At 34.5% G+C, this 12863-nt stretch overlaps 1 protein-coding gene across 8 annotated transcripts in view; it reads right to left on the bottom strand.

Annotated features, from left to right (window-relative positions):
* The window catches only part of ADAMTS19 (ADAM metallopeptidase with thrombospondin type 1 motif 19), a 283872-nt gene that overhangs the window by 135840 nt on the left and 135169 nt on the right, over nt 1–12863 (bottom strand). For all 8 annotated transcript variants that reach the window (XM_015451847.3, XM_065546713.1, XM_065546712.1 and 5 more), the window contains one exon: nt 8954–9059. In XM_015451847.3, coding sequence (XP_015307333.2) covers nt 8954–9059 — 106 coding nt within the window. The remainder of the gene's footprint in view (nt 1–8953; nt 9060–12863) is intronic.

Genomic DNA, 12863 nt, shown 5'->3' with positions numbered 1-12863 from the left:
AAAGGGGAATAAGCCCAGGCAGTGGTTGTGCTTACAATTTTAAGAAATGTTATCAGAAAAGCCTCACTGAACCCTGATACATGAGTGGAGAACTAAGAAGAAAGGGAGGCAGCCATGTGGCTGCTCTGGAGAACTTTCCAGGTAGAAATCAAAGGAAAGGCAAAGTCCCCAAAGTGAGTGTTTGTCTTCTATGTTTGAGTTTCAACAAAGAGGCAATGAATCTGGAGCGCAGTTGGTAAGAAGGGAATGACAGGCTATAGGGACAGAGGCTAGAACATGTAGAATTTGGTGGGCCGTGGTGTGGGCTGGGGATTTTACAGGGTGAACCAGGAAGCTCTTGGAAGGTTCTGAGTAAAGAAGCCAGGCGATTTGCTTTGTTTTAAATGAATCTCCCTGACTCTAATTTGAAAATAGGCTATAGGACGCAAAGGCTAAAAAAGAAACATTATTTAAGAGGCTACGGTAATAATCCAGATGAGAGGTGTTGGTAGCTTAGTCCAAAGAACTAGCAGGACAATTAGTGAGAAGTAATCAGATTCTGGATGTATTTTGAAGGTAGAGTCAACAGCTGATGAATTGAATGTGGACTATGAGAAACAGAGAACACCCAAAGATAATTCTTTGGCTTTTGGTTGTCCCACTAGAAGGATGCAGCTTCATTTACTGTCATAGGAAGACTTCAGTGGCAACACTTTTGGGGCTGTGGTAGTCATTTCTGCATGTGTGTACCAGAATAAAGTCTCACTTACGTGGATATGGGTACATTTCAAAATATAGAATATTTTTTTATAAAAATTTACCTGATACTTTATTGAAAGTCTCATCCAGTAACAAAAAACATTCTAAACACTTTGAATATGCATGCAGCACCTGTTTTGAATCAAGTTTCACTGATAATCTATGCATAATAATATTTTACTAAGATAACTACTATATCCAGTCATTTACTTATTTGATATATATCAAGAGCCTAATATATACCAAGCACTGTCAAATGCATGAAGAATCCCATTATAATCAAAAACAGATATGGTTCCTCACCTCTCGAAGCTTACAGCCTAAAGAAGTATATATCTAACAGATGAACAAATGTGCATTTATGAAGGAGGTGGTGCCACTAAAATGATTAATAGAGAGACTGACCCACAGAGAATGCTTTCTTTAGAACATGACTATTGAGGTGGTATATGAACTTTGAGCAGGAGGAGATAATTAAACTAAGCTTAAAAAGTAAGTATACTCCAAGTAGAGGAACAACATGTATTTAGGTCCTGCAGTGTGAAGGAACATGGTACTTTTTAAGTTCTCGGGTATATGTACATGATGCACAGGTTTGTTACATAGGTAAATGTGTGCCATCGTGGTTTGCTGCACCTATCACCTAAGTATTAAGCCCAGCATGCATTAGCTATTTTTCCTGATGCTCTCCCTCCCCACCTCCTCCCCACCGGGCCCCAGTATAAGCTGTTCCCCTCCCTATTTCCATGTGCTTTCACTGGAACATGGTACTTTGGAAACACTGTAGGAACTCTAGTGCTGAGAATGAAAGGGGGCATGAAATGAAGTATGGCTAAAGAGATAAGGTGGGGACAGATAATCCGGGGCCAGCCCAGAAGTAAGTTGAGTAAAGTTAGCTAGAAGAACTCTTCCATGTTTCTGGCAGAGCACTGTAATTAATGACATGGGCTTTGGATTTGAACAGACTTGGCTTTGATCATGGATTCAGGCACTTATTAGCTGTGTGAGCTTTGGCAATCATCATCTCTAAAGTAATATAATTGCCTTCCATCTTTAGGTGGGAGCAGAAGTCTCTGGCCTCAATGTGCTAAGCCAGTGCAAAATTCTTCAATAAATCTGGACTTCAATAAATCTCCAGATTTAGCAAGGTCAGAAAATGGTCACGGGATTATGCTATTAATAGGTATATTTAAAATGATTATTTCCCAGATAATTTAGATATTGTATAATATCTTAGACTTGGGGCTAAATTTTCCTAAAACCATACACAGTAATGCAAGGGTTAGTTTACTTTTGGTTGGAATCCACAAAGAAAATGGAATTATTTGTAAACTTTAAGAAAAAAAGCCTATGTTTTGTGTGTGTGTATAAAAATACGGTATCTTTATTTATATAACAAAATACTCTAAGGCACCACTAAATATTTGTACAAAAGAACAACTTTTATTATTTGCCGTGAATGGCATCATAGGATTATGTCTACATACTTCACAAATAAAAAGGACAAAGATATACAAGTGTAGACCACCTTTCAGGCCAAAAATAAAAATGATGGCTTTCTAGCAACTCAAATGCAACTTCCTAGTGCAACACTGACTTAGACTGAACAGCGACTGTCACATCTGTTATGTGGGAGGGCTACTCAGAGTGTGACCTATGCACTCGCTGCCACTTGATGAACTCTTTTTACTACTGATTTGTATCCAGATAAGTAGCTGGTGCTAGAATGTAAATCAGCTAAATCATTAAGCACACAGTTTACTTCAGCTTTTTTTCACGTCAAGACTCTTTCAATGAAGGAAGCAATGTCCTATATTCTGGCATAGATCCCTAACTCATCACAGACCACACTTCAGTAGTAAGATCATTTATTGAGCAGTTAATGCAAAATGCATATTTAATGGAGAGAAATTTACTATGCACACTAAAGTAAATTCTAGATGGTTTAAAGTGTTAAACAGTGAGAGAAAGACGAAGACACATACACACACACACACACACACACAATATAAGACAACAATACAAAAATGTGTTCCCCTAATTTTAGAATGAGAAATTACTTGTAATTGCAAAAACCTCCAGAAGAAATTATAAAAGTATGAAATTTGATGATTAAAAAATCTACAAGTTATAAACATTAAAAATCAAGATTAAACTAATGATTAGAACTAGGAAAATCTTTACAATATACTTAATGAAAATAGAATGACATTAATATTGAATAAACTCCTGAGAAATGAATCTCTGTTAGTTTCAGTTTTCTCGCCTGTAAAATGACAATCATACAATACTTAGCTCAAGATTTTTTATGCAGTTGAATTAGATCTGAATACACAGCATTTAGCAAAATACCTGCTAATAAAAGACACTGTTGTTTTTATTAGAAACTCTTTGGCAACTCAACATAAAATATGGGATTTTGCAAGTTTAAAAATATTGTGTAATTGTGCAGTAGAGTTCACAAGTTTCAGTGGTCTAAAATCTGCACATTCCAAAGAACTATTTAGTCCTTGCCTGACTCCTTGGAAGTAACCTCTAAGTCCTTGGGATATCCCTCCAAAGTATGTTTGACAGGAATATCTTTGTTTAGCTGGAGGCCTTCTACCACCATGGGTTTTGCTAACAATGTGATTTATGGTGGGGACTAGGGCCAGGTTAACCTCAGGAGGGAATGGAGACTTGAAGGTTTGCCTTGTAGGAAGTCAACCAAGCCTACATGATCAAACTCCAGTAAAATCCCTGGATATCAAGGCTCAGTATAGCTTCTTGGGTTGCCAATACTTTATGCATGATTTCACACATTGTTGTTGGGAGAATTAAGTACTGTCTGCACAACTCCACTGGGACAGAATAACTGGAAGCTTGAGCCTGGTGTCTCCTGGACTCTGGCCTATGTGACTTTTTCCCTTGATGATTTTAATCTATATCCTTCCATGGTAATAAACTGTAACCATGAGCAAAACCACTTTGCTGAGTTTTCTGAGTGATGCTAGCAAATCAACCCAGATTAGTCTTAGGGACTCTTCCCTCAAAGCACAGCAATCTAATAACAATTAATATATTCATAAGTTTTGGCCTAAAATGAAAGTAAAATTCCTTTCTTTAACAAACTGTTGTTCACAAAGATCATATAAAATATAGTGGATATAATAAATATGTGCATATATATATATGAATTCAATAAAACGTCAATTTCATGAAAAATTTCTAAGTATTTTCATTCACAAAATAAAGTTTTAGACTTCATCACATTAAATTATGAACATCCCAATTATATTTGATGAATATGTGTTAATTCAGCACTACCAATAAAAATATTTCTTGTCAAAAATTTTAGTTACCAGAAAAATAATAACTTCTGGCCGGGCATGGTGGCTCACGCCTGTAATCCCAGCACTTTGGAAGGCCGAGGTGGGCAGATAACGAGGTCAGGAGTTCGAGACCAACCTGACCAACATACTGAAACCTGGTCTCTACTAAAAACAAAAAAAAATTAGCCAGGTGTGGTGGCGCACGCCTGTAATCCCAGCTATTCAGGAGACTGAGACAGGAGAATTGCTTGAACCCAGAAGGTGGAGGTTGCAGTGAGCAGAGATGGAGCCACTACACTCCAGGCTGGGCTACAGAGGGAGACCCCATCTCAAAAAAATAATAATTCCTACTGTTATTGTTTAGGAAGCAAAATTGTTCTGAAACAATTTTAAAATGCTGGCTTAAATAATTTATTTCTTTTCTCTTACTGTAGATCTTAATTTACACTTTTCTATATAATTGTATATATTTTTAAGTTGATAATTTGCCAAAGGAAAAAGTCAATACATTTTTGCTGACTTTGTTTTAGATTCCTTTGCACTAGTAAGAGACAAATTGTTGGTTCTCTTTATTTACCCAAATTTTCATCCCCAAGAGTCATTTTTTTAAATACTTAGTGGACTGTATTGATTTTTCTAGCTTTATGTGAACTTGTTCTGAGAATTTCTAGAAATCAAATTAAAGTCAACAAACATAAATACATTCATTTAAAATCTGTTTAGAAACATTTTATATATGATTATAAAAGTATTCTTGAAAAGTTTACACGGAATCATTCTGTCATTCTAAGATTGTGAGTTGCAGAATTACATGATATCATAGTTCATTATTAGTTTCTAGAAGATAGTGTTCACGTATATAATTTAACACAAAAAAAAGAAAGAAGGAAATCCAAAAAGAAAAAGAAAAATATAGGATTAAAGAGTTTCACTTAAGTAGCTAACTCTTAATCATACCGCTAAATAGAAGGGCTCTGCATATATATGTGTGTGTGTGTGTGTGTGTGTGTACGTGTGCATGCACAATGGCATGCACATAGAATCTGTAGATATCATTATTTAACATCCATGAAGACTTTCCCCACTGAGAGATTATGAGCATATGGACATTTTTTCTTGTATTCTTCTTTCTTTATTTCTTCTTACATTGTGCCTTATATCTTATAATGGATGATGATGACGTAATTCATACAGATAAATTTCTTCCTACTTGTTTTTTATAAACATGACATTATTCTGACTGCTGTTGCTTCTCACTGTCTAGCATCAGGAAAACACCAGCCACTACTTTTGAGACAAATATTGCTTACTTTTGAGACAAATATTGCTTACTGCTATGGAGAATTTCAGTAAAGGAGTAGTTTAACATATATCACATCCTGGTCCTAGTCCATCAAGTATTACACATACCTTTGGCACATCTCTATTGCTTTTGGGTACAGCTCTATAAAAGTCAAATAAAATAATATTTTCGTACCATTTGAGCTATTCCAATCTTAGCTCCTGGTCATAAACCAACATTCCTACTACATAAAGCTGAAGTGGCTTTTCCTTAAATTACCTCATTTAGTTTTTGGTTTAAATAGTTGTAGCTCCATGGTCAACAGTTTAGATGTTAATAAATTAACTTGTATTGCACTTGATTCCCTTAGTGTTTCTCCTACATTTTAGAATACAATGAAGATTGAAGAAATTAATTTTGCATATCTGGTTTTAAACATACTGGTTTAAAAATATACTTCTTAAAAGTAAACTATTCAGGGTACTTGACAAAATTATTTAAAATCTGTTTACAGAAATATATACTGTTTTTATATCAAGGTGTTACTGCATAGCTCAAGAGCAAAAATCATAATTATTCATAAATCTGTATTTTATGAGAATTCTATTTATGAAAACACATATCTTTATAAAATTATTTATTAATAAGATTTTCTTGCCTCTAGACATTATTCTCAGCATTTTTCCTTCAAATGATGCCTATAATTTTTCATAGGTTTTATGACTAAACTGAAAATACCTTTCAATTATCAGAATTGTTTTGGAATTAAGAATCTATAGCCTATCATTCTTAGAATGAAATATTAAACAAGGTTAGTGCACTGCATACTTTCCCTAAAGGATGAGGATGTTAAAGTATATTTATCTTTTTTTATTTTTATTTTTTATTTTATTTTATTTTTGAGATGGAGTCTCGCTCTGTCACCCAGGCTGGAGTGCAGTGGTGCGATTTCGGCTCACTGCAAGCTCTGCCTCCTGGGTTCACGCCATTCTCCTGCCACAGCCTCCCGAGTAGCTAGCACAACAGGCGCCCACCACCATGCCTGACTAGTTTTTTGTATTTTTAGTAGAGACAGGGTTTCACCATTCACATGATGGTCTCAATCTCCTGACCTCGTTATCTGCCCGCCTTGGCCTCCCAAAGTGCTGGGATTACAGGCGTGAGCCATCACGCCTGGCTCTTTTTTTAAAATTAACAAATTAACTCCTCATATTATTGGTCAGTTAACTGAAGAGTGAAAGCCTATATGGGAGAATCTGAAAGGACACTTGACCCTAGAACAACATGGGTTTGAACTGTGTAGGTCACTTAGAGGCAATTTTTTAAACACTAAACAAGGATCAAAGTTGCAGTGTTTGCAGGTTGCTAAACTTGCATATATAGAGGACAAACTTCTCAAATAAGTGGGTTCCACAGAACCAATTGCTGGACTTGGATATGCTTGGGTTTGGGGATATGCAGAGACCCAGGAACCAATCCCCTGGCAAATACCAAAGGGCAACTGTATATCTATACATTTAAAAATGGTGACATCAAAAATCAATTACTTGAAAATTACTAGGATAGTAGATTTTAGGTTCTCAACACAAAAACTGCTATGTATGTGAGGTAATGCTTATGTTAATTTGCTCAGTTTTGCCATTCCACAATGTATACACATTTCAAAACATTTGTATGGAGTAAATTTTGATCAATTAAAAAAAATAAAAATCAATTGGTATTGGTATTTTTCTGTTTCTTAGGCTGGGTTATGGATACATTTCTACATTTAATTTTTGATAATTCAATGAGCTGTGTAATTAGGATCTGATCACTTGTGTTTACTTGAATAACTTTTTAAATCAACTACTGTCATGTCCGATGTAAATTGTTTCATGTAATCTTTCTTTTACCAATCAAATTCCACTGCCAACTAAACTTTACTCAACTGCCTACAGACTCCAGGAATATAATGAAAATGAAGTGAGCTGGGTGTACCATACTAGGGTGTTGTGGCCTCTGATGAACTGAGAAAGATGGGTCTAATTTAAAGGGTATAGATGCTACCCAGCTCCCAGGAATGGTTGCCATATGGGACAGGGTTGAGTGTTACCAGGTCTGCAAATCTTACTTTTATGTCAAATTTATACTTTTTTAATGTTGGCAACTAATTGAATTTTTCAAACACTGAAGGCCAAACTAAATATGTCTTTAACTAAAGAGCCGTCCCTCCATAAAGATCACCTCCCTAGTAGGGCCTCACTAAATCTGAGTCCAATTAAAATACTTGCATTTATACTGCTGATACTGCCAGCAATTAGGGAAGCCTGCATTCGAAATTAAGTCTGATTCCCTAACCTGTGCCATTTCTTTTTTTTTTTTTTTTGAGATAGAGTCTTGCTCTGTCGCCAGGCTGGACTGCAGTGGCATAATCTTGGCTCACTGCAACCTCTACCTCCTGGGTTCCTGTGATTCTCCTGCCTCAGCTTCCCTAGTAGCTGGGACTACAGGCGCGTACCGCCACACCCAACTAATTTTTGTATTTTTAGTAGAGACAGGGTTTCATGTTGGCCAGGATGGTCTTGATCTCTTGATCTCGTGATCCACCTGCCTCAGCCTCCCAAAGTGCTGATATTACAGGCATGAGCCACCATGCCAGGCCGCCATTTCTACTTTAATAAACTTCCTAAAAATATGATTATAGCTTTATGTAATTTGAATCCTAAACTAATCCCAAAACAAAGGTATTATCCCAATTCACTGATGAGGAATCTAGGCCAGAAGATAACAGATAACTTAATGGAACAGTTTGTTAATGTTATGGAACAGTCTGACCTGAGTTGAATGGCTTGAGTTCAAACCCCTCGCTTCAAAAATTACCATTTTAATAATTTCAGGAGGGTAAATTCTCTATATTTCAGTATTTTTCCTATAAAATGGGTATACTAATAACACATCACAAAATTGTTGTGAATATATACAAAGCACTTAAAAGCATGTCTGGCAAATATTAATAGTAAGTACTATGTAAGTGTTGCTATTACTAGTTATTGCTATTAATTTCAGTGAAATGAAAATTAAAACAATAACTACTTCTTTGGGTTTTGTATTAAATGAACTAATCTATTGAAAATGTTTATAACTATTCCTGAGACATAGTTAATATTCAATACATGTTAATTATATGTCTAATTTCATTGTCTTTCAAGTACATTACATCTAAATCATGTGGGTTAACTCCTTCACTTGTGCCTGGTAATAACAAATACAGGTAGTACCAAAGGCTGGAATTACTTTCATTTGTACTGAGTGAATGTTTGAAAAGTTTATAGCTTTGTAGTCTCATGATTATGGAAATATTTGTATCATTTAAAAATCTGTAGTGAAATCAATCATGCACTATGTAATGACTGTCTTGCTAAGGATTTTAATAATGTAATAAGATTTTATTCAAAGAAGCAGGAATAGTTGCAACACTCAAAAGACATTCTTTAAATGTATTCAGTCTTCACCCCTTCTTTTCTCCCTAGTTTTTCAAAAACTTGAAGCCCAGAAAAAAATCAAAAGATATCCAGGTAATTCAGTAACTCAAATTACAAAGTTATATGCTAACATATTTAACATAGCCATGATTTTTACTTACTTGTGACCCATTTCATGAGCAATTGTAAAAGCAAGATTCAAGCCATTGTCTTCAGCAATAATACATTTTCTCTTTTCACTACACATTCCACTCAAGTAAGCTATACCTAAAAAATACAAATATTAATTATTATATGTCTGAATATGCAAAATTTTTAGTAGTTATTAGCTGAGAATATGCAAATTTTTTACTAGTTACTCGCTGCAGGGATGAAAATGGCAGTTGTCACGACTAAAATGTCAGTATTAATCTGTGAAATCTAGCCCTAATAAATGAAATTTTAGGGACAAGTGTATATGTATAAGCCAGGCAAAAAACTGTTCATATCATTTTCATTTTCATATTTTAGATAAAATTATTTTACCAATTATCAAATTCCAAAGGAATAATATAAGAATATATGTTATAAATACCAATTTCATCATGTAAGACAAATGAATAGTTACAACTTAGAAAATGTAATAAAACAGCAATGAATAATTTAAATATATTCAATTATTGTGAAGAACATAGTTTTGAAAAAATATTAATGCAAAATAAACTACATATAAGGCAGTCTTGAACTTACATTTATATTTTGAATTGATACAATTGTGAAATTATATTTATGAAATACTATTTTAATATGGCATAGAGCTATCTGTCATATTTGAAATACCAGAAATATTTTATTTGAAAATTTCTTAGCAAAATGGTATGTTGCATAGTATATGATACTGAAATATTAATTAACATAAAATTTTAGCAAGATATTTGATCTTTTGGTTTAAATTATCAGTAAAAAGGGAAATATTTAAACTCCTTAATATTCTTTAGTCAAATATTTATGTTCTGTTTTACTAATTAAGACATATACTTGAATAATCATTTCAGAAAATGAATTGTTACCAAGTATAAGTTATAATGTTATTTTCAAATAACAAAAGTTATTTTAATATCAATTATTTTTGATACATTATATGTTCTGTATTTCCCATATCCTTATAAAATAAATTTTAAACTCCTTTTATAGATGAAGATATTTAGGCCTAGGAAGTTCTGATTTACCAAAGATCACATAATTACTAAACATGATGGAATGGGGATTTAATTTCACCTTTGAATCCATCTGCTGGATATTTATTTTGTTTCTGAAAAAAAATTTAATACAGAGCTTGCCCTAATTAAAGATGGTCAACTGACTGCTTGTGACTTTTCTCTCTCTCCAGAAACAAAATATAATGGTCTTAAGAGATAATTTAAATAAATTATTTTAATAAAATGTTAAAAGAATCACCTTGCCCATGTTTAGGAAAGCTAGAAAATTCAGGGAAGAATATGAACAGATTTAGTGAAAGCTACAGCCTAAATGTCAAGAGGAAGATTTTTGATGAGAAGAGAACTTCTGAATTGGTGGAACTCCAGAAAGTCTCAAGACTGAGGCACACATAGTCTAGGGAGAAGCAATGCATGAGGGTTGAAAATGGAGATTAGCTGAAACTATATCTGAAGTTCCAAACAACTCATTTAAACCTTCGGGCAGAATGTCAAGGCCTGGTATCCACAGTCCTATCAGGAAAGTAGAGATGTAATCTTTAAGCAAAAGGTGGAATAAACATATTATTTTAAGAAATATGACTACATGAAGAAATAGCAAAAAGATGAAATACACATATGGATGTAGTGTTTTATTTATATCTTTACAAATTAAAATAGATTTTATAGAAATTTATCACCTACAAATAGATGAAATGACTCCTTAATGAATGCGTGGTTAGGTGGATGGATGGATGAATAGACAGATGATAAGCCCAGTTACTTCATTTGGCTTATTAAGGTAACTGAAATTACTTCAAAGTTAAATCAAGAAAAAATAGGACAGAAAGATGAAGGTAAGGATACACAGAGAGGGACTGGGGAAGGGAGAAGAGGAGGGGAGAAGCAGGAAAATCATATTTTTAAATTATAGTTCTATTAAACAACAGATGAAATAAAAACTTTTTAAAATTTGATTTAAACATAACATGAATTTTAAGAAAGCTAAATCATATTAATACAATAAAGAGTGGAAAACAAAGATTTTGAGATAATTAATTTTGTATTATAATCAAATGGAAGAAGACAGGAAGAAAGAAAAGAAGGAAGGAGGATAAAAGAAAATATCTCCTCTAAATAGAGTATTAAAAGTTATAGCATTTGAAAATAAAATAATACTTTGAGATTAAATGTCCCCCCAAAATACTAAATCAAGTTCACTATAATTAGCATGCTGCTACCATTGATTAGTGCAAATTTTCTCTTAAGATTCCCATATATTTTGCCACTTTTTTCACCATAGCTAAAACAGTCCCATCACCCTGTTCAGATTTAAAACTCAGCTAACATGGGTTATCATCATGTCATACACTTGTTTGTCACATGGCCTAGGACATATACAATTCAGTCACTTTAATGAGTTTTACATGTCTTCTCCAGTATCCATTCTAATCTCATACTTTCCCCACATAAAAATAGTACTGCCACTTGTTTCCAATTCTTATTTCTTCTAATTTGCATTGGCTAGGATTTCGAACGTACTATTGAAATATATGGGCAATACTGATGTCCTTATTTTTCCTTCTGAGTTTAATAGGAATGTTTACAGTTTCACAGTTGCATATGATGTTTGCTGAAGGTATTCATAGAATACCTTATTAACTTAAGGAAATAACTTTCTGATATCATTGCATGTCTGAGTGAAGAAGGAGGCAACATGATTTGATATATAGGTCAAAGGTGAATGGAAGTTTATTAGTAATATTTGGGAAACGATCCACAGATTGAAATAGCCACTTAGGGAAATATGGAAGCGCTGAATAAGTACTACAGGAGTGCTTAATGTAATGAGTCAGAAAACATGTTGCTTCAGCTGAGGACGGAGTGCATGAGTTTGGAGTAGCACTAACATAGTACTCAGTTGAGTGATATTCAACCTAGTGGCTGAAACAAAGACGAGTACATTTAGATTCAATTTAGGTTGAAGTTTTGTAGATCACATGTGGAGGAAGACCAAAGGTATAAAAGCTGTCAGTGAAGTTGAAAGTGAAAGAAGGCATAACACTTACAGGGATCTATGGGGGATGAGTAAAAAAGTAAGGTTAGAGGGAGCCTGATAATTTGAGAAAAGAATACAGTAGTAAAGAGAATGGAATCACCAATGATGAAAAACAGCAGACGTTTTACAAAGAAAGTATTTTATCAGGGAGTGAGACTTAGGGATTTAAGATTTCAGAGGTTGGGCACGGTGGCTCACGCCTGTAATCCCAGCACTTTGGGAGGCCGAAGTGGGCAGATCATGAGGTCAGGAGATGGAGACCATCCTGGCTAACATGGTGAAACCCTATCTCTACTAAAAATACGAAACATATTTCGGGCTTGGTGGCGGGCGCCTGTAGTCCCAGCTACTCGGGAGGCTGAGGCAGGAGAATGGCATGAACCCGGGAGGCAGAGCTTGTAGTGAGCCAAGATCACGCCACTGCACTCCAGCCTGGGTGACAGAGAGAGACTCCATCTCAAAAAAGAAAAAAAAAAAAAAAGATTTCAGAGAGAAAGTTCTGAGATCACATGACTAGGTATTGTCACAAGAGTAAAGAAGGGTGCAGGTAGAGGTCATCTAGACTGAGTTCAAATAATTATTAAATAGTGTTGGGTGGACTAATAATAATCAACGTGAAATTGCACACGATCAGAAAGAACTTGGGACAATGGTAGGTGGCCAATATCCATAAGAAATGTGGGTGAGAATCAAGATCAATCACAGCTTTAACATGCTAAGGCTCAAAAACTTCAGGATCAGAGAGATTTGGGTTTAGAAGCACCAGTGGGGAACCGGAGGAATATGACAAATATACAACTTTTGTTTGTTTCTTGTTCCAGCCCTATGATACAGGGG

The sequence above is a fragment of the Macaca fascicularis genome, chromosome 6 (genome assembly GCF_037993035.2).
Source record: "Macaca fascicularis isolate 582-1 chromosome 6, T2T-MFA8v1.1".
In the NCBI taxonomy this organism is placed as follows: Eukaryota; Metazoa; Chordata; class Mammalia; order Primates; family Cercopithecidae; genus Macaca; species Macaca fascicularis.
This window is presented reverse-complemented; position numbering and strand designations above follow the sequence as displayed.